General features: G+C 39.8%; 1 protein-coding gene across 1 annotated transcript; it reads right to left on the minus strand.

The window, feature by feature from the left end:
• Positions 1 to 1,467: 1,467 nt before the first annotated feature.
• On the minus strand, positions 1,468 to 18,864 carry LOC145406978 (glutamate receptor ionotropic, kainate 2-like). Its single transcript, XM_080278015.1, has 3 exons — positions 18,773 to 18,864; positions 1,830 to 2,130; positions 1,468 to 1,715 (listed from the first exon to the last, which is right to left on the minus strand). Exons 1-3 carry the CDS (start codon positions 18,794 to 18,796, stop codon positions 1,468 to 1,470), a joined length of 573 nt encoding a protein of 190 aa, XP_080134141.1. The 5' UTR covers positions 18,797 to 18,864.
• Between the last annotated feature and the right edge of the window lie 3,045 nt (positions 18,865 to 21,909).

Raw genomic sequence — 21,909 nt, forward strand, 5'->3', positions numbered from 1 at the left:
TGAATAGAAGAGTGTATGTGAGGTGGAGGCCGAATGGGGAGGGGAAGGCTGAGGATGAGATGAACGGATGGGATGGAGATGCACATAAGATTGGGGGGGGGGGTGACCAGGAGACAGAGTGGCCTGATGGAGGAAGACAGGGTGATATGCAAGTGATTCGTTTATGGCCACCCTTTCCAAGATTCCCTTAAAAAAAAAAAAAAAAAAAAAAAAAAGCATGTTCCTCACACTTACCCCTTATTCAAACCAGGGAGGAGAGGACTGTTTTTCTGGACAATGGATGACAGTGAAATTGGAAGGTAGCTGCTTTGGCCCATATAGAAGTCGCATCTGCCTGTTTGGGGAGAGATACAATTAATCTATTCAGTTTTGAATTAATTCTTCCCATAGTTCTTTCACATTAATTTGACAAAATATTAGTATTTTTGCTGCATATTTCACGTTGCTCAGAAGCAGAAAAGGATAGTGCTACGACTCTACATCTTCTCCATTGCACTTTTTCATGACTTGCATCATATTCTAATGTTAATCTATTCTTACAGCTCAGTGAATTGGATTATGAAAAGGATTTATATTGTGGAGAAGATTTTTTGTCATTTACTTAGGCTAAGGTGTTGTTTGTCTCAGATTATATAAACTTTATCTCATTTATAGGCAGGAAACACTCAAATCCTTCAAAATAGTCTGACATAACGAGGAAAATTTTGCATTAATTTTTTTTTTTTTTTACTCTTTACTGCATTTTTACTCACGAAGGAATCATCCAAGCGATGCTGTTACTGCTTTCACGTCGAGCTAATTTTTATGATACATATGACACAACCTCTCAACTGAATAGGCGATCGAACTGACGTGAATTGCTGAAACGATGAACAATATGCAATAACCTTTGTTAGAGAAGTCTGTAGCCATTAGGTTCCAAAAAATGAAATCAACATCGAATATGACGTGAGTTCCAGCTCTGGCCACTGTGTCAACGCTTTTCCAGAAGGTGGAGTATGTAATCCATTTCATTCGCTCAGTGTCCAGCAGATCACCGAATTCTCGAAATATTCCTGTCTTCACTGTCTGAAAGTTCACAGGTTGGAACAATTATAACAACAACAACAACAAAACACTCTCCTCATAAATACAGCATATTGTAATGTAAGTTTATACGGAAAAACGTCCCTGAGTTATATACTACTTCACATATTGTGTTTTATGCTTGTAATAATGGTAGTTTTTTACATACTGTATAGAAGGAAATATTTCTTTCTAAAATGATGTGATCCAGCTAAAACACATTTATATATTCTTAATTCCTATCCATAAGGAAATTGTTAGACCATCAAGTAGCCCATTCATAAAATAATTTTAGTGTCATAACCAGGAAGGCATGGCCCACGGTCCGACACCTTATAAGTACACCCGAAGGAACAAAAAGGTTACATATGCTTTGCTTATGGCACTTGGGCCCTATTTCCGTTAAAACGGAGTACTGGCAGGACTTGCACGATAATAGGGGATATTTGCCGAGCCTGAAACGTGAACTATTCCAACACCACTGTCATCCAGGACGTCTCTTAGGGTCTGGTAAGGATGGTTGATGTGTCTAACGGCCAGGAGGGACATGAGGTTGCCATTGTAACTCTGTGTCAGCACCAGTATCATCAACATCCACATCCCCAGCAACACTCGCTCCCACAACAACCAGTCAGTCTCTTGCTTCAGGTCTGTCAGGGAACACATAGTATCACATAATTATGCACATAATCTACTGGCCAAAGTTTACAAAAACATTCATTGTAACATAATGAATACACAAATGCATTAAAGTACCTAAATACCTTCCTGGAGTAGGATGCGAACGCAGCTGAATATGTTAGTGTCTCGTCTGGCTGTGTGTGATGTGTGTGTGGGAAGGCATGAAGGCAGGATGAGCATAACAATAATCATTGCCAGCAGTGATGTCACCACGGCCGCCCAAACCAGCGGTGACAGAGGCAGCAGGAAGCCCCATGGGTCCACCTCAGGACGACCACGGGCAGCAAAAATTTTGTACTTGGTCATTACGCCGCTAGCAATGAAGTCTGCACTTTTATGTCTTTCATATGTAATACCAATTGGACCGGGACTGTACTCAGCTTCCTGGAATGTCAACAAATATTTGTACATAGATAAATTTTGTAGACAATTCATAATTCCACAAGTTTCATACAGTAAATTTGAAGACAAGTTGGCTAAAAAAAAAAAAATGTACAGCAAAGAATAAAGTAAAAGTATTATAAAAAAAAAAAAAAAAAACAGAGAATTTAGCCAAATATCAGTTCACTTACCGTTCAAGCTTTCTTTTTCTTCCCACTTTATACTACCCATATGCATTCCTTAACAGATTAACTTTTGCCTCCCATACTTCTGAATACTAATACTCATGACTTCCTATATTATCACGCCAGTGTAATAAGGCGGGCATTACCTTCAATTCAGGCAGTTTCTATTCAAATTTCTGTACTCAGTACTGCCTGTTTGAACCTTCACATCGCAAACGAATTAAATTCCTTGAGCCAGTGTCTTCTGCATTTGCATTATGCATTTTTCTTTCTCTTCAGTCACTGTGTTGACATGCATTAGATCTTCCTCATCATCAACTTTCTCCCCATCTACCAGCACACCACGTTGTACGAGACATTTTCCTTGAACAACCGTTCTTTACCTCATATCTAAGTTATTTTTCAGCATTTGTTACTCACTGACCTTCAAAGACTCTGAACCAGTTAGCAAATATCCTATTTGCTGTTATCAGGCAACAAGGCATCAACTACATGAATCAGATATAATAAGTTAAATGTAGATTTGCCTCTGCTATACATACCTCATTCTCACAGTATACTCGCTACACCCACAAGTGTTAGCATATCTATTTCTTACATTGTTTACTTCAAAATGCAATATTTTTATGTGTCCGACTTCTGGCCATAGGTTTCACAGCATGTTTTCTGAGGCCCTGCTGTTCTCCTATGTGCTATACAACTCAACATGTATCCACTTTGGCTCTAACACCCACTGTCAGTAATTAATTGGTGCTAGACCTGTTACAAGCAGGACTTGTGTATTGGTTTTAGCTGGGGTATTATTACATGTCAGCATGTCCTCTGAAAGATTATTAAAGTCTGATGTACTGGTATTAGCAGGGATACTTTTGCATGTCAGTGAATCTTCTGGTTGATCAGTAAAGTCTATTTTCACAATATTCTAGTCCATAAACTGTTCCATGCCCCAGCCAGAATTTGAACTTGGGTCCATTAGGACTGCGTGCTAATTCTCAAAACGATTCAACCACCGCCTCTCCTTTGCATAACATATGCATGTCTCAGTGAAGTTGCAATCGTTCAGTTAGATGTATATTAACCCATCGCATCTGGGTGACATGTATACGGTACGTGATGACCCGGTGACATCCGGGTGACATTTATACATGAACTGTTGTTTTCCCATATTGTTTTAATATTCCGTGGGTTATTTTCACCATATGCAGCTACTGGCAACCCTCCTGCATGCATCTGAGTCATGCTCCAGTTACCTGCATACCTCTGTAACTGTTAAACCTACGCAAAAAGTTTTCTCTGTGGCTGGATCTTCAGTGAGTGCCCACAGCCACCAACTTGAACACCAATGAAGGCCAGAAGAGAAAAAGCCTTCGTGATAGTGCGATAGGGAGAGAACTCGAGGTGACATTATCGCCAACTGTGAGTGAAGAAAGTTACTTCCTCTCAGGAAAGTGACTACCATAAAGAATGTAGATATTTACGCATCCTATGAGGAGGATGGAAGACGTGAGTCCTCGACTGTGCGCCAATCACTTCCCCCTGTACGTTCATTGGCTATTTCCGATGACAGGAATGGTTCAGAGGGTATTGACGATCCTAGGAAGGGGGATATTGGCACGGATGAGGAGATGGAAGAGGAGGTAGGGAGTGAAGAAAGGGAGGAGGTGGAGGAGGGAGGGAGGAGGAAACACAGTGCATCAAGCCTCTCACCACTGCTGTGTCTATGTACATGAATAATGGATGCAGAAAGTTTGTTTCATGATGAAATCAGTGCCTTATTTTTTATTGAAAGCTCATGCATATATATTTATAATGATGAAAAAGTCTAAGTCACAGTAAAAAAAATTCCATTATAGTGGAAAATATTTTCGATTATGGACAGGACGTGGATAACTATGTTGCTTACATTATTTTTTTTTGGTTTTATGTAGCAATAGTAGTAGTGGTGATGGTAGTAGTAGTGGTTGCTGTAGTTGTGGTAGTTGTAGTAGAAGTTGTAGTAGTGGTAGTTGTAGCAGTAGTAACAGTTGTAGTAGTGTTAGTTGTGGTAGTAACAGAAGTCGTAGTATTTGTAGTAGTTGTAATACCCAGACTTCGAGGGGCACAGCAGTGCTAGAATCGAGTGACAATGCAAGCCAAATATACATTTTGTGTGTGTGTGTGTGTGTGTGTGTGTGTGTATGTGTGTGTGTGTGTGTGTGTGTGTGTGTGTGTGTGTGTGTGTGTGTGTGTGTGTGTGTGTGTGTGTGTGTTTGTGTGCAGAGAGAGAGAGAGAGAGAGAGAGAGAGAGAGAGAGAGAGAGGGGGGGGGAATTACAAAACCAGTCCAAATCCACTCTCTGAGGAGCAATATAGAACGATGATAATAGTGCTGCCATGAGTGGATGCTATAGTATTAATGGTGCAGGTGTGACTGGTCCAAAAGGTATCAATAATGTGGGTGTAACTGACTGCTGTTTACACATGCAAAAATACTAAAGTCAACGAACAGAGTTAAAGTCATTGCTACTAAGAAGGTTCAACAGAGAATGAGATACTACATGCAGCAGACATTTCCACACTGCTTGTGAGAGGCTGGACTGGAGATGTTAACATACATGGTGGACTACAGATAATAAAGCAACCGCTAGTAAGGGCAATATTGTCAGACTAAAAAATCACAAACATATAATATCCCATCATATAAAAAAATAAAAAGAGTGCCAGGCACAACAAATTTCCCTCGACAGCAGTTATTTTATTGCTGTTTAACCCGCCGAGTGCCTGTGGCATTTTAAAACGGTCTGACATACTTCTGCGGCCAGTGCCAGTGCCTTTTTAAAACGGGCTAAAATAAAGAACTTCACTGTGACCGCATTTTTCAAGATTCGCGGGCATGTAAGGTAACTGCTCCTCTACCATTCCGCAGGCTGTCAAGGCCATACATTCACTCGCTCCCCCCTTCACGCTCACTCTGCCTCATTCTGCCTGTGTGCCTCACCCAGTGCTGTACATAGTGAAGGTATTTTGTAAATATTTTCATGTAGGTGTAAGTTGTAAATATTTTCTTGTAAGTGTAAGGACTATATAGTGAAGTCAAGTTGAATATACCTTCTTGTAAGTGCCAGGACTGTACGTAATGAAGTCAGGTTGTGCCTATCTTCAAGTAAGTGTAAGATAATGCATTCACAGTGATACAGACACGCAAATTGTGATAGATGCTGAAGTAATGAGTAATCAGAAAAGTGTACTGAACATTGCTATACCTTCCCAACATAAATAACTGAGTATACTATACATAGAAAATGGCTTTCTCTCACATACATGGTGAACGTGAGAGAGCAGCTATACCTGTATATGAGTATGCCGGACTGAATAAAACCCATTTCCGAGCCTCGGTGAGCATTTTAACGGCAAAATTCGTTGTTTCCACATCAAAATCTATCATTTTAGGCAAAAAAAAAAGTCGGAAAATGGCCGGCACTGGGGTGACCTATAGGGCTAAAAATAGCCTACACGCGGCAGGTTAATACATTCTTCTATTTAGTGTCAGAGCACAGTTAACCGATCTGCAACCAACGTCCTCAATATAGGACAGAATTGGGCATTTTCTAAAGTTAATAAGGGAGGGAACCCTGGGGTAGGGGCCAATGAGATTGGTGTCTATGATCCGATAGGCAGATTGGCAGTACAGTTAGTACCCCTCCAGCAAAAGCTCTCACTTAGGAACCCTGGGAGTTAATGGCTTAAAGTTTAATGTAATGGCACAAATGTTTTCAAGTTACATGCTCTAAAAATCAGTGATCTGGCACTTGACCTTTCAAGGTCACTCAAGGTCAAAGGCCATGCTGCCAAATGAAGGCCCATATCCTATAGCTTGTTGACAGTAAATATCTCTATCTTAAACGAGTTTCGAGTTATAGCCCATGAATATCCGTGACCTTGAGTTTGACCTTTCAAGGTCACAGATGGTCAAAGGTCAAGGTATCAATTAAAAACCCATATGGGATTTCCTATATGTCGACAATAGTAATTATTTCTTTATCTTCAACAAGGTTCGAGTTATTGCTCACTGAATATCCGTGACCTTGAGTTTGATCTTTCAAGGTGGTCATTCAAGGTCAAAGGTCTTGGTGCCAAACGAAAGCCTACATTATGAGTTCCTGTATGTTCCTAATAGTAAAAATTTCTATCTTCAACCATTTTCAAGTTAGAGCCCTCAGAAAATCCGTGACCTTGATTTTAACATTTCAGGGTCATTCGATTATCTAAAAAATGTAATAACTTTCTTTGGGGACCAGTGTACACATATCCTGAAATTTTCATATAATTTCATTCAGTCATTTTTCCGTAATATTGCTAACAAACAAAGAAACAAACAAACTCGACCAAAAACAATACCTCGTCCGAACAGAGTCGGACGAGGTAAAAAGAACGATTATCCAACCCATCAGAATGCCTCATCATCATCCATCCTCCTGTATAAACATAATGCACAGCCACAACAGCGATTCAAAACCTCCAGACAAACGAAAGCCTATGTACTTCCCCCCCAGATATTTACTCCTCCATAACTGCCATTCCCAGAGACACGAGTTTACCTACCCTGACTATGATGTGGCATCACACTTACCTGCTTCAGTATCAACACAAAATACAACTCAGAATCACGTCATTATACCTGCACTGTAATGCAGTCCTCCATATCACGATCATACTCTCATTAACCTCACTTTGATAATGCAGACAAACTTTTAGCAAAGCCTCAATAAAAGCTAACTGGAAGAACCAGGCTGGAGTGAATACTCTCCTGTAGTACGCTAGCCTCACATCCAGATGAGCACGATTCCACAAGAACATCTCACCTTAAAATTGCATGGCCTTCAGTAACGGCGGCTGGGATGTGGTGAGTACCTAGTGCATGTGGTAGTCTGACTGTGAGCCAACCAGGCATTCTAGTTATACTCATACTGTACTTCCCAGCAGTTGACCCTGCCAATATGATATATGGAGTGTCATTTTGGTGGCCTACTGGAAGACTGATGCATATGGATGGTAATCGTCACATGGAAGTTTGGAGCAGATTATTCTTTATTAGCGTAGGTGTCGAAATCAGGATGGAGTAACTGGGTCAGTGTTGGAGACAGTGGCATAATGAGGGGACGTTGTGTGAGTACAGTAGACGGGTGTGAGTGGATGGAGAAATGCTCAGGTTAGTATCAGCGGCAGATAGTGATGTGGATACAGAGTAGGTCGCTGAGACGGTGCTGGAATAAGAGGGCGACAATAAAAGGGCTTTGGAGTTAGTGGTATACAAAATAAGATACTACATAGATCACAGTGTGCACTTGTGTTGACGGACAGATGTAACCATCACAGTTCGTTCTGAGGGGTACTCTGGAATGTTTGCACAGGGTCACTACAAAGGCTGACTAAGAGAGGTATGCCTCTTCCATAGTCACCGTGTCTCCATCCTTCCGATTAGCTGTCCTTTTGTATTGACTTCAGAAGATGGATGATGACCAAAGCATCTTTATGGTCGTGAGCAATCTCTCTTTTCACTGGAGTCTTGCTTGATTGTACTCGTACTAGTCTGTGGCGAAGCATAAAGAAATTAACTGAAATGGGAGGTGGACATATGTCCCTCTGAAAGATCCAGATTCATCTGGTATTGCCTGAACTAATGTATAATCTATACTCAGACTGTCTCTTAACTAAAGCGTGCTTTTCATATTTCTTCTGACGACATTATTATCATCAATTTTTTTCCACCTGCCTCCCTCCTGGTAATCCCTATGAAAGGATGGCCATGACAGAATCGCCCCCCATTTTTTTTGTACTCACATAACTCTCTTACTGTCTTGGACGCATCTCCGCCTCCCCCTCTCTAACTCTTAAACTTCATTCTTTCTCCAGGTCACTACTGTTCGTTTCTCGAATTCTCATAGAGTCTTCTCCCCTCCCCCCTCACTCTCATGGACACTGTTCTTCGTCTCTCAATCACTTGCACACTTCTCTTCCTCTCTCACGCTTTCATGGACACTAATTTTCTTTACTCTCTCACTCTCAGGCGCTACTCTTCTTCTCTTTCATTCTCATTGACACTACTCTCTCTCTCTCTCTCTCTCTCTCTCTCTCTCTCTCTCTCTCATCAAGAATACTACTCTTCCTGTCTCTCATTCTCATGAACAATACTCTTCCTCTCTCTGACTCTCATGGACACTACTCCTCCCCTTTCTCACTCTCAAGGTAGTCGAGTCCAGACGTGGTTGAACCTTGAACAAATTGCTCCAAAAGGTTTTTTGATGTTTTCTGCTTTTTTACGTCATACTCTCAGTGGAGATCCCAAAAGTGGTTAATTTGCATAAATACAGCATGGCCGCCATGTTATATTTCAGTGTACAACAAACTTTTCTCTGCTTCATTGTGGACCCTATGAATGTATTATCAACAGATATGTGGCCATTATGAATGAAACAGACAAGATTTCAAGTTGGTAGGGTGTCTCCATCAGCATTTTATTGGGACCTGATGAGCAAGGTACTTTTTTCGTGTCATTTAGAACCCTGCTAATATGTTACTTGTAAATGAGAATCTGGTTCTTTCCAATGAGATCCACGAACAGAACATCACACCTAACTGAACTTATCTGATTGATCATCATCATCATCATCATCATCAATGGAGTCTTCTATTATAGGAGCAGTATTGTGGCACACTGTGTTAGTCTGACAAGATCCACAGGCGGCAGTGCACGGGAGTCCATATCTCTTGCAGCTACACCGTGCTTTGACAATCCGTCGTGCAGTTACAGTGTATCATTACTAGTAATTTTTCAGGTGCAGGATCCATTTGCATTTTAATAGGTACAAGGCAGTTGTCGTCAAGCCTCCATCCCCACTTAGTTGGGTCCATCCCATCATCCTTACCCATCCAAACCATTGTTTGATAGTAAGTCCGAAGTGAATGGTACTCACAAGCAGAGACGGTTGGAGGCAGTTTTTCTGGAGAAACAAATGTTTTTGACGTGCCTACCCTTTTCATAAGAATTTAATGTCGCAAGGATGGGAGTGATATATCTGATCTCCCACCAGACAATACAGCCATTGCTTCACATCCCACATTTTGCACCTCTTTCTTCGTTCTTCTCTCAGAACTAAAAACTCGGCCACAGTTTTGAAGGATCACATTCTTTTTCGTCAGTTCCTGGAAAACAGATTTCTTTCCAATACGCTGGATGCGAAATGTGCTGTCGCAACCTGTATATGCCTGAAGAAACAACAGGTGGATGCAAAAACATCATCTCCCAAAATGCCTCTCAAGTAACTGATATCATAAACTTTTCTGCTTTTGGTGCTCATTTTATCTCATCGAAAGAAAAGGCCCTTATTATGCAACTCTACATAACATAGAAGCACCACAAGGAGGTCAGTGTCCTCTGCAATTAAAGTAGTAGATTTCTGTTGTGAGTTTGCGATATTCACATCGGCATCTTTTGACTTCATTTCTTCACATTCTCTTTCTTCCAGCTTTTCAGCAATAAGATCAACCATACCTTGTTTGTTGCTGTCTTGTGCTAGGAACTCCTCCTTCTTTCCCACGAAAATAGATGACCTAAAATTCACCTCTGGTCTATTGTTTCCTCGTCTTTTTTGTGGGCATTGTCTTTTATGGAAGGTTTTCCACTCAAACCATCAAATACCACTGTTGCCTTGCCATAATGTCTGATAGTGAATGTTGCATAATTAACTGCGATGGACCCGTAGGGGTCACCGCTCTTTCAGCTCAGCCGATACAAAAGAGATTCACCATCAAGGACACAGTGCTCTGTAACTGGGATATCATTGACATTGCTGTCAACATCTCGTGTGTCAAGACTACAAACTGCGTCAGCAAGGGATGGCTTGTCAGCCTTTCCTAAGGTATCTTTTGATTCAAAAAGGGCTGAGGGGAAAGGACACAGTTCATATTCCATGGTATGCTCTAGAGACACTTCTGACTGTGCCCCTATGAGCAGTCACTGAAACAGTATGGCTGGACCAATGGAACGATCTCCAGATACTTTTACTGCTGATGCACTCCCCAGTGTTTTTACAGAGTACTTCCGTTTAAAAGTATAGGTAAAAAGAATTTGCCCATGCATTTTGTTCAAGATTTCCTTGTCTACCATATCATACTGATGAACATTTACATCATCATTTGCAGTTACTCCGGTTATTATGTTTATACGGGACGACACCTCTGTGAATGGTGAACAAGTTTTCAATTTCTCTTGGAGCTAATTCAAATCATTACGTCTCTCTTTGTCCGGGATTCAGATGACTCTTTGTGCTGTTCACTTGTGGTGTAGTGTCGGCTGATGAAGTCTTGCATGGCTTCACTGTACTGGAAAGTAATAGGCCGTGACAGAGCCCATAGAGTCCGCTGCTCCTCCGTCATTCCGCCACCACGTGATAGACCTCCTGCCATCTTGACTGATCTCAGGTGCGTTTGCTCTAAAACTAAGTCTGACTCCAAGTCAGCTCAGTACTGATTTTTCCTTCGAACAACATGCATTCCTTGCATGAACTTTTCATGTACAATTGGTAGTTTCACATCTTGCTCTTTCATGGACCGCAGATAAAGGTACGCTGACTTCAAATAATTGTAATGGCCAGCATCTGCAAAAATCGGAAGACAGTCTCTGTCTGGAGGAACAGGGTCCTTGATCCCGTTCTGTCAGCCCTGATCAAACTGCGAGCAACCTTCAGCTTATTTTGGTAACCAAACCATAGTTCACTTCTTTTGGATCTGGCAAAAACTGTACCCCTCTTTTTGCAAAGTTTGTGGTGGATTTTATTCAGTGTTTCGTTCGGGTTTCCACTGTTCAGCTCACTTTCACTAGCTAAACATGACTTACATATATACTCCTCCTATTTGACCACTAATGATGCAAAGTCACTGTCCTCTTCAATTACCTTAGATACAACTATTTCACAAAGACATCAATCAATTGTCAGATGTCCACGAAAAGCCCACTGAACCGCCCTCTCAGACAACATGCGATGTACTGTCTTCGCTCCATACACGGTCTCCAACAGATTTCTCACAACAGATCCGTCCATAAATGTGCCAATGGCACCCAACAAGTTATGAAAGTATGAATTCATCCCAGAAGTAGAATAATTTCTTTCAGGTGGCTTCTCTCTACTGCATTATAAATTACTCTCCTTTACTCTTTCACTCTCGGACACTACTCTTCTCTTTCATTCTCATTGACACTACGCTCTTTCTCTCTCTCTCTCTCTCTCTCTCTCATGAACAATACTCTACCTTTTTCTGACTCTCATGGGCACTATTCTTTCCCTCTTTCACTCACGGGCACTACACATCCTCTTTCATCTTGCCCAACATTGTAGTACAGGCTTCCATTTTTCAATACAAAAAATGGTTTGCTTTTTCCAACAGTACTCGAAACATCTATGGAAGGAACAGGGGCATAACTCATGGGGGGGACACGTCCCCCTCGACTTCTGAACTGGGAGGACATCATATTTTTTGTCCCTTCCAACTTTTGAATCAGGGAGATGTACATTTTTACATACGAAAATCTGAGAACTTACAGGAAGAAGGATATTAAATGTCGCAACCATCGACAACTGGCAATCTCATTCACTCAGCATGATTACTAAGTGTATGAGCACTGAATTGGACAGATCCTGCACACATCTAACTACAGTAACTAACCCCGCTGCCCAGCCTGGGACTCGTTAGGTCATCACTAGACTAGCCTTAGTATCGTTGGTGCATCAGAATGTAACTTGTCTGGACTCTGCCCTTAGACTGTAGTGTACGAATGTTGCAGGTTCTTAGCTTTTCTGTATTCTAAAGAATTTAGAGCAGGGGTGGAGAACGTCTGGCTTCTGGGCCGTATAAGGCCTGCAAGACCATTTGATCAGGCCCGCGAGGCAAATTCATAAATGCAATTTCATAAACTCATGAACGAATATATATATATATATATATATATATATATATATATATATATATATATATATATTTTGTACTGGGTTACGGTTGATTTTAAGTTGATAATTTTGTATGGCCCGCGAATGATGTTAAAAATATCCTTATGGCCTTTAATAGGAGAAAGGTTTCCCACCCCTGGTTTAGAGGAACACAGCATGCTCTTGTGTCTTTTTGATTTTTTGTTGGAATGAGGTGTCACCTTTGTGACCTTTTTTCATGATACTTTTGTAAATAATTTAGTTATGCAAATGTCCAACTAATTTTCAATTTACACTTCGTAAATACTGATACTGTGAGATGTTGGTAGATTAACCTGATTGCAGCAAGCTGTTTTTTCACGTTACTGCTGTAAATACAGTACCCTCGCGTCCAAGACTGTTTTGTACGAGACGTTTCGCGCCCAAGACAGAGACCACAAATAATAATCCAATATATTGCTGTGACACAGTTGCATACGTCCAATACGGAACCAACGGTTCATAACGACCCTAATTCGAGGAGAGTACAGCTATGACGGTCTCACTCGGTCCAACACGGTTCCCGCACCCAGGTGAGTGACATGGTTGAGATGTTGTCCAGTAAAATATTGGCATCTTGTCCAGTGATGAGCAACCGGGGCTTGCTTTTGTCTCTCACCAGAGCATCGTGGACACACTTACCGCGTGTTGCACTCAGCGTTTGCTCCTAGGTTGTTGTCTCTCATTACGTAACACTAGGAAACCGTCCACTGACACCTTGAAGTGCCGCCATCTACCTCATGATACTTAGCTGGAGATAACTGAGCTACTAAGCTGAAGATACGAGTAAGAAGCTCAGAAACACGCACTTCCAAGGTGAGGACATTTGTTTTGGTGCCAAAATAGGTCTAGGTTGATATTCTTAGTGGCATGTTTCGATGGTTTTGTTACAAAATTAATTTTTCCCATAAGGTCTTGTGTTCGTCCAAGTCGTTTTTCGTTCTAGACGGGACCCTCAGACGACAATATTACTGTCTTGGATGCGAGGGTACTGTAAATAACTTGTGCAAATGTTCAGCTAATTTTCATATTACATTTGGTAAATACTTATACTGCGTGATGTTGGTAGATTAACGTGATAGCAGCTAGCTGTTTTTTCATGTTACTATTGTAAATAATGTAGCTGCACAAAATGGTCATTTGATTTTCGTTTTACATGTGATAAATATTGATACTGATGTTCTTTTTTTTTTTTCTTTGCATGTGCTTATGATTAAAATCAGGCTACTTTTGAACAATTCATTGATAAGTTAGATTAGCCAAAGAGTTTAAGTACTTAACACTAACCTTAGTATATGACCAAATACCTATCCCATATGGCCTCAAAAACGTCTCTAAAACTAGTCAAACCTCATAACTTTCTCGGGGGGGAGGGGGCGCTTTGCAATATCGCTTCGCTTGCCACAGCTAGCAAACCTAATATCGTTATCGTCCCCCCTAATTTTGGAAGCTAGTTACACCCCTGGACAGGAATTAAAAAAAGCAAAAAACGCTCCCAAGTATTTTTCAGTGTGTGTGTGTGTGTGTGTGTGTGTGTGTGTGTGTGTGTGTGTGTGTGTGTGTGTGTGTGTGTGTGTCTGTGTGTGTGTATCTACCTGTCTGTACACTATCTATGCCTTCGTTTGTCTGCATACTTGTTTGTTTGTGTGTGTGTGTGTGTGTGTGTGTGTGTGTGTGTGTGTGTGTGTGTGTGTGTGTATCTACCGGTCTGTACACTATGCCTTCGTTTGTCTGCATACTTGTGTGTGTGTGTGTGTGTGTGTGTGTGTGTGTGTGTGTGTGTGTGTGTGTGTGTGTGTCTACCGGTCTGTACACTATATCTATGCCTTTGTTTGTCTCCATACGTGTTTGTGTGTGTGTTCTTACCTAATTGTTCATACCTAATTGTATCTTTACAGGAATGAGTCAAGCTCGTACTGTCCCGTGTCTTAAACCACATTTTTCGTACATATCCTAAAATTTGTGAATTGTTTTGGCACACACTATTTCATTCGGTAGTGCATTTCACTAATCAATTGCTCTATATGGGAAACTAAATTTCCTTACGTCTTTATCACCTCTCTTTATATGCAGTTTTTTGCAGTGTCCTCTTGCTGATGCTTCTCCATATGTTAAGTAACCAGTTATGTCTATTTTCTCCATCCCTGATATGCATTTATATAGCATAATCATGTCACCTCTTTTCCTTCTCTCCTGTAGTGTTGGTAGATTCAGTTTATTTAGTCTTTCTTCATAGCTTAGATCTCTTAAGCTTGGTACCCATCTTGCAGCGGCTCTTTGAACTTTTTCAATCTTGTCTATGTGTTTTTTGAGATGAGGACTCCAGACTACCGATGCATACTCCAGGGTTGGTTCTGATGAATGATGTTATTATCTTTCTTAGCATGTCTTCATTTATGTATGTAAACGCTATTCTCATATTGGCAAACAGTGTATACATGTTCCGTACCTTCTCACTGATGTGGTCAGCCGGACATAGTCTGTTATTGACAATCACACCTAGGTCCTTCTCTCTTTCTGATTTGTGTAGGGTTTTATTTCCAAACATATAATCCCAATCAGGTCTTTTTCCACTTTTACCAAACTTGATTACATAACACTTGTCCACATTGAATTCCATTTGCCATGTATTACTTCATTCATGAAATTTATTTAATTCTTCTTGTAGCTCTTTACAAGAGTCTGTGTTAGTAATTCTCCTTTGTATTTTTGCATCATCTGCAAACATATTTAGATAGCTTCCATTTCCAGTGTTACTGTCTATATCATTTATATACACTAAAAACATGATTGGTGCCAGCACTGAGCCCTGTAATACTCCACTAGTCACTTCTTTCCATGATGAGTAATTTCCCCTTAGTACTGTTCTCATTTCTCTTTTCATGATAAAATCTTGCATCCAACAAAACAGTTTGCCTCGAATTCCTCCTTGATGGTACAGTTTCCATAAAAGTCTTTGGTGTGGTACTGTGTCAAATGCTTTCTTGAAATCTAAATAGATACTGTCCAACCATCCTTCTTTTCCTGTAATGTGTCTGTTACTCTCTCATAGTAGCTCAACAGATTAGTAACACATGATTTTCCTTTTCTGTAACCAAACTGTCTTTCTGTTATCATATTGTGTTCTTCTAGATGATTTACCCAAGCTTTTCTTATAAGCTTTTCTAATACCTTGCTTACAACACTGGTTAGTGATACTGGTCGGTTGTTAAGTGGATTTTGTCTATTCCCTTTCTTGAAAAAGGGTAGTTTACCTTGACTCAAGAATTTCTTGAAAATTAAAAATAATGGTTTACTTAACTCCTTTGCACATTCACATAGCACCCAACATGAAATTTCATCAGGACCATTTGCTTTTCCTTTGTCTAATTTACTTAGCTCCTCCTGTATTACTTTTTCTGACGTTTGTGTATCTGGTAGTATGTGTGGGCATGCATGTTCCACATAATCCCTCTCAAAATTTTTTTCCTCTGTAAAAACTGATTGGAAATTCTTGTTTAATGCTTCAGAAATATCCTTCTCTTGTGTATAGGTGATTCCATCGTCGATAATGGATTGTATTTTATCTTTTACTTTGGTTTTGCTTCTGATGTAGCTGTAAAATAGCTTTGGTTGATCACTACCTTTATTTATGATATCTTCCTCAAACTGTTTTTGGGCTTCCCTCCTTATTCTTGTAGAATCGTTTCTTGCCTGTTTGTAATTATTATATGTCCTTTCACTATTGTGTCTTCTGTAACTATTCCACAACAAATCTCTTTTTTTCTTTTGATTTTTTACATTCTGTATTGAACCATTTCGTTATTTTCTTTTCTGCTTCTTTGTGCTGTGGTATGTACTTCTGGACTCCTGTTTTATAAAGTTCACAGAATTTTTTATATATAGCATTTAAATCTTGTCCCCTAAGCTCCTTTTCACAAGCAATACCTAAGAAATACTTCTTTAGGTCATGATACTTTCCTTTTTTATAGTTTAGGCTCTTTTTGTACCTTTCATTGCTGCTATCTATGTCATATGCAATCCTGAAATTGGAATTTAGTACTGCATGGTCGCTTTTGCCGAATGGAGGGTGATATATTAAATTGTCAGTATCGCTTTCTTGCCTAGTAAATATGAGATCTAGCATTGAGGGTACATCGAGTCCTCTTTTTCTGGTGCTTTCCCTTACATGTTGCGTTAGGAAAAACTCTTGCACAAGATCCAGGAACTTTTGGTCCCAACAGCTTTCTTGGCTTATTATATCTAGAGTATTCCAATTTATATTTGTATTAAAATCTGCAGTTAGTATAATTCTTTTTTATTTCTCTTCCATTTTATGTAGTAATGGTCTTAAACTCTGAATTGTACTCTCTGCCAGGTCCTCATATTCGTCTCTTTCCCATGTGTTTGATCTGGGTGGCATGTACAAATTGGCTACAATTACTTTCCCTTCAGATGTATTTATCTCTACTGCAATCAGTTCTACTTGTGAGGATATATCTAATTCTATTTCTTTGACTTTTGGATTTTTCTTAGTTAATATTATAATTCCTCCTCCTTTTTTTAAGTTCCTATCTCTTATCCATATATTATATTCCTCTAAGTTTAGGATGTCATTCGATATCCTTGGTGTTAATTTTGATTCAGTTAGGTATATTATATGTGGTTCAATTTCTCTGACTTAATCATTCATCTCTAATAATTTAGATACCATTCCATCCACATTTGAGTACATCAACTTAATCATCTTGTTTATATACTTGTCATGATTTGGTTCTTCTACCTTCCTCCTTTTTATTCACTCCTGTTTATGTACCACTTTCGTACCTGCAATCCAATTACTTTGTAAAATAATGTGTTCTTCTCCTCCTATGATCTTCCCTCATTTTTTTGTTTGTTTTTGCTTCCTCCCTCTTCTCTTTCAGTAATTCCAGTTCCTCTTGTGTTAGTCATCTTTTTATCCACACATTTTTGAACTCCTCTTTTTCCATAAGATTCTTTGCATTTTTTAGTATCTCCTCCACAATGTTTACACTCTGGAAGGTTACCTTTAGGGGTCTTGACTTACTTCTCTCGTATTTCCCTAACCTTTTGTGTTCCTTTATGTCTTTACTACAGATTTCCTCTGATACTTCTTTCAATATGCCCATTACGTTTGCCATCTCCTTTTTGTCTCTTGAGATCTTCTCTTTTACTTCTTCCTCTTCTATACCATTGATTACTATAGATTTGTTAATATCTACTTAATCTCTGACTAACTTAGGATTGTTTTGGATTATTCTTTTCACTTCCTTTTTAATGCTTTTTTCTTCCACCCTTGTTTCTAAGTCATTTCAGCATATGTGGTTTCCACATCATTTTTGTAGCTTTGCATAGCTTCATTCACCTGTGTTATCTTCTCCTCAGTATCACTGCTCTGATCTATCAGACTGCTTACTTGCCTAATTGTCTCTGTATCACTTTTGAACTCTTCCGTAATACTCTCGTGGTTGACTACTATACTTGCCATTTCACTAATTTTCCTCCTAAGTGTACCCACTTCAACTGTTAGCTCTCCTATGTTTATGTCTTTCTTGTTGACTTCATTTCCTAATTTTTCTATTTCTTCCTTTTGCAAGTGCATCTGTTTCTTAATTTCATCAACCTCATTTTGAAAAGCAGTCTCAAGCCTGTGTACTCGCTCAACCATTTTGTTATGAGTCTCCATTTCAACCAATTCTTGGTAGAAATTATCGTCCTGCTTTCTACCTTTATCCCTTTTCTTTTCCAAATTTGCTTTATTAAAGTATGTGTTCATGTTGCAGTACTAAAAACACATATGGTACTTACATTCCCTGGGGCAGATTGTAGACTAAACAACGATTAGCTGACTGTGTGCATTCTTACACAAATTTGTTTTCTTTTCTGTTTGAACAAGTCTTGCTTTAAAACTTCTTTTTTTTTTTTTTATTTTTTTATTAGAACATCATTTAGTCTAACCTGGTACAGAGCTTGACTCATATAAAGATACAAATTTAAGTAATGCCACTGGCCAAGTTGGCCGTTTATGGAGCGATGTCGGCGTGCGTCTGGTCTCCTCCGTGCCTTGTGTGTGTGTGTGTGTATGTGTGTGTGTGTGTACCTGTCTTTCTATATGTGTACCTCTGTACCTACCTGTCCACATGTGTGTGTGTGTGTGTGTGTGTGTGTGTGTGTGTGTGTGTGTGTGTGTGTGTGTTTATCTACCGGTATGTACACTATATCTATGCCTTTGTTTGTCTGCATACATGTTTGTGTGTGTGTGTGTGTGTGTGTGTGTGTGTGTGTGTGTGTACCTGTCTTTCTGTATGTGTACCTCTGTACCTACCTGTCCACATGTGTGTGTGTGTACCTGTCTTTCTGTATGTGTACCTCTGTACCTACCTGTCCACATGTGTGTGTGTGTGTGTGTGTGTGTGTGTGTGTGTGTGTGTGTGTGTGTGTGTGTGTGTGTGTTCCTCACCTCCTCTACAATGAGACGCATCATGCCAGTCCAGGACCCATTCTGCAGCAAATCGCCCCATTTCCGATCTGGAGGTCTTACGTAGGTGTATCTGAAATAGAATGTCACTAAGAGAATCTACATATACTGTATATTTTAGACTAAATCACAGAAGAACTAGACGAGAGATAAATTTTGTTAGTTTAGTTATGATGCCGGATTGGTCGCCGTCTGATCGTGAGAATTAACTTTACTCCTTGATTATAACAAAGATGTTAGTCATATTCTACAGTGAATTTAAGAGCTAAAACCACGAAGAAAAGTTCGACGGCACTTTTCTGTTGTTTGTGGCAAAGGAAATTGTTACAAGAACTACTCTTCTGTGATAACAGTGTTTAGCAATCAGCAAAAGAGTATGAGATAGAAAGAAACTTTGTAAATGAAAAATATGGCAGAGAAGACAACATTGGTATAAGTATAGTGTCAGTGACTTTTTGCTCAAGACTGTACTTTGAATTCTGATTATAATAATAATGTACTTTAATGTTCATTCATTAATAATATAATATCTTTATTACAAGATCAGTACCATGAGATGGCCGAAGAAAACAGTTACTGAAAGGAATGATGAATACAAATTTAGCAATTTTCATTGCAACTGATTTGTTATAAATCAGTTTAGTCAAAGTCAGAAGAAAGAATCTAAAGACCAAGCCCTTCAAATATTCACAAAAATTCAAGATGTGTTATATCTAAAGTTCACGGATAGACGGAATAGCTATATGGGTGACCTCCATTATTCCCTGGCTCTCTGCTAATAGTGGGCGTGTGCTTCATTATAATCAGGGCGCATGACTCTGAGGTTGTTATTATCGTGCCATGGCAACCTACCATTCAAAAGCGCGACTGATTTCGTGTATAATATGAGACGCTTGTAATTCGTGTATAACATGTTCGTGTATAGTTATATTCGTGTATAATATATTCGTGTATAATATATTCGTGCATAATATGATTTGTGTATAATATAATACGAAACCGGACTTTTTTTGAATGGTTGGTTGCCAGGATACGATAATGACAACCTCAGAGTCGTGCGCCGCGACTATATTATTAAAATCCACGATTTTCATATCTCTCATTTGGAAAAAAAAAAATGATTATATCTCTGAATTTTTAAAAATTATACCTTACAGATCTTCCACTAGACCCACCAACATGTAATACATCCTTGCTGATACTGTTGTACTGGAAACGAGGCAGGGAAGGAGGGATTTTCCCGATGGCTGCACAAAAACAAGGGTTTCACTGAAAAAAAAAAAAAAGTGGGTGGCTATGACACCCTGAGGAAAGGAAGAATATCACCAGTGGAGTATCTCAGAGTCACCTCTATATGAGGTCAGAAATTAGGCCATGAAATGAGAGACGCCTCAAATTCTTTCGGGTGAGAATAAAGTCAGTCTTTAAAAACAGAAGATTAAAGTAGTTTGGGAATGGGGAACCGGAAGCATCACCTTCCGTCAAAACACATGCAGAATAAAAGCAAAATTCCAACAAGAAGATAAGGTGCAAGAATATGTGTCTGAGTGTTCTTCAGCTTCTCATCGTGGACTCATTTTTTTTTTTTTTTCAAATGCAAGGAAGAAGGAACCAGAGACTAGAAGCCTGCAAAATGTTCCCTCCACGAAAGAATTAAAACATGATAATAGAGAGCCAAATTCAAAATGCGTTCATTTCGAGATGCCTGGACACGGTGCGTTTAAAACACTGGAATTCACGGGTGGTAGGAAATACAGACAAATGAAGACAGTTTCAAAGTTGACCTGTTGCATACGCGAAGGACTAGGACTAAAGATTAGGAGCTTTAATGAGCTGGATACAAAAGGGATGAGAATTTGCTGTTAGGTGAGTGCTGCTCGCCTGCCGTAGTGGTGGAGGGATGCAAGCAGACATTTCATAGAAGCAGTGACCATTGATGCAGTGATAGAAAAAAGATAAAGATGAAACAGTGCGGCGAGGAGACAGAGGTTGAAGGGAGCCAGTAAGAGGAGGAAAGTTAATGAGACGAAAAGCCATTGACTCCATCCCCTTGAGAAGAACTACATGTGGGGTGCCTCCCTACACATGATTTTTGTACAGTACTTTACTCAAGGCTGAAAAAAAACTTTGTATAATGTCAACAACTGTCCATTCATCCATCCATTACCAGACACCTTAATCCCATACGGGATGGCCACAAGCAAATCGCCTCCACATCACCCCGTCCCCCGCCATGTCACTGCCCTGCTCCCAGCTCACACCCCCCTCTCTCATATACCTCTCCACTCCATTCCTCCATCTCATCCTTGGCCTTCCCTCCCTCTCTCCCCCTCCACCTCACTCACATACACTCTCCTCGTCAGTCTCTCACTCCCCATCCTCTCCACATGGCCAAACCACCTCAGTGTGTTTCTCCTAAAGATTCCCATCACATCCACATCCACACCACAACGCTCCTTCACATCCTCATTTGTCAGTTTGTCTCTCTATGTGACTTCACAGGCTCCTTTCAAATAACTCATTTCCACTGCTCTCACTCTTGACTTGTGTCCCTCCAATATGGCCCAAGCTTCACATCCATACGTTAGAGTTGGTATGACAATACTGTCATGTAGTAACTTTTTCACTTCCATGCTCACTTCTCTGTTTCTTATCACTGCTTTCAAGGAACCAGCAACCTTTCTTCCTTGTTTGCCCTTTTAAGGACTTCACTCTCCAAACTTCCATCTTTACTCATCACACTACCCAAGTACTTAAACGTACTCACATTTTCCATTTCCTCCTCAGTCTATCTCACTGTACGTTCACTGACTTCACTTCTCTCGAAGACAACAAAGGTGCAGGGGTAAAATAAAGGCACAGACTCGGCTTAGCATAATCTCTTGGAAGCAGGTTTTACAAGCGAGGTAAAATGATCTTTCCAAGAGAAATCTGGAGAGAAAAAAGTCCAAAGTATGTTCAAAGATGATGCAGGACTCAGTTTGGTTTTGTAACAAAAATTGAGAATATTCCTGTGGTAAAATTTTATGGGTCAGAAGATGTAAGAACTGAGTTTCTAATGCATTGAAAACATAATTAGTTTTACTCCTATCTGAGATATGAGCCAAGTCGGATATTAA

Source organism: Coenobita brevimanus, chromosome 8 (assembly GCF_032717465.1).
Source record: "Coenobita brevimanus isolate Jiangsu-jjx chromosome 8, ASM3271746v2, whole genome shotgun sequence".
NCBI classification, from domain to species: domain Eukaryota; kingdom Metazoa; phylum Arthropoda; class Malacostraca; order Decapoda; family Coenobitidae; genus Coenobita; species Coenobita brevimanus.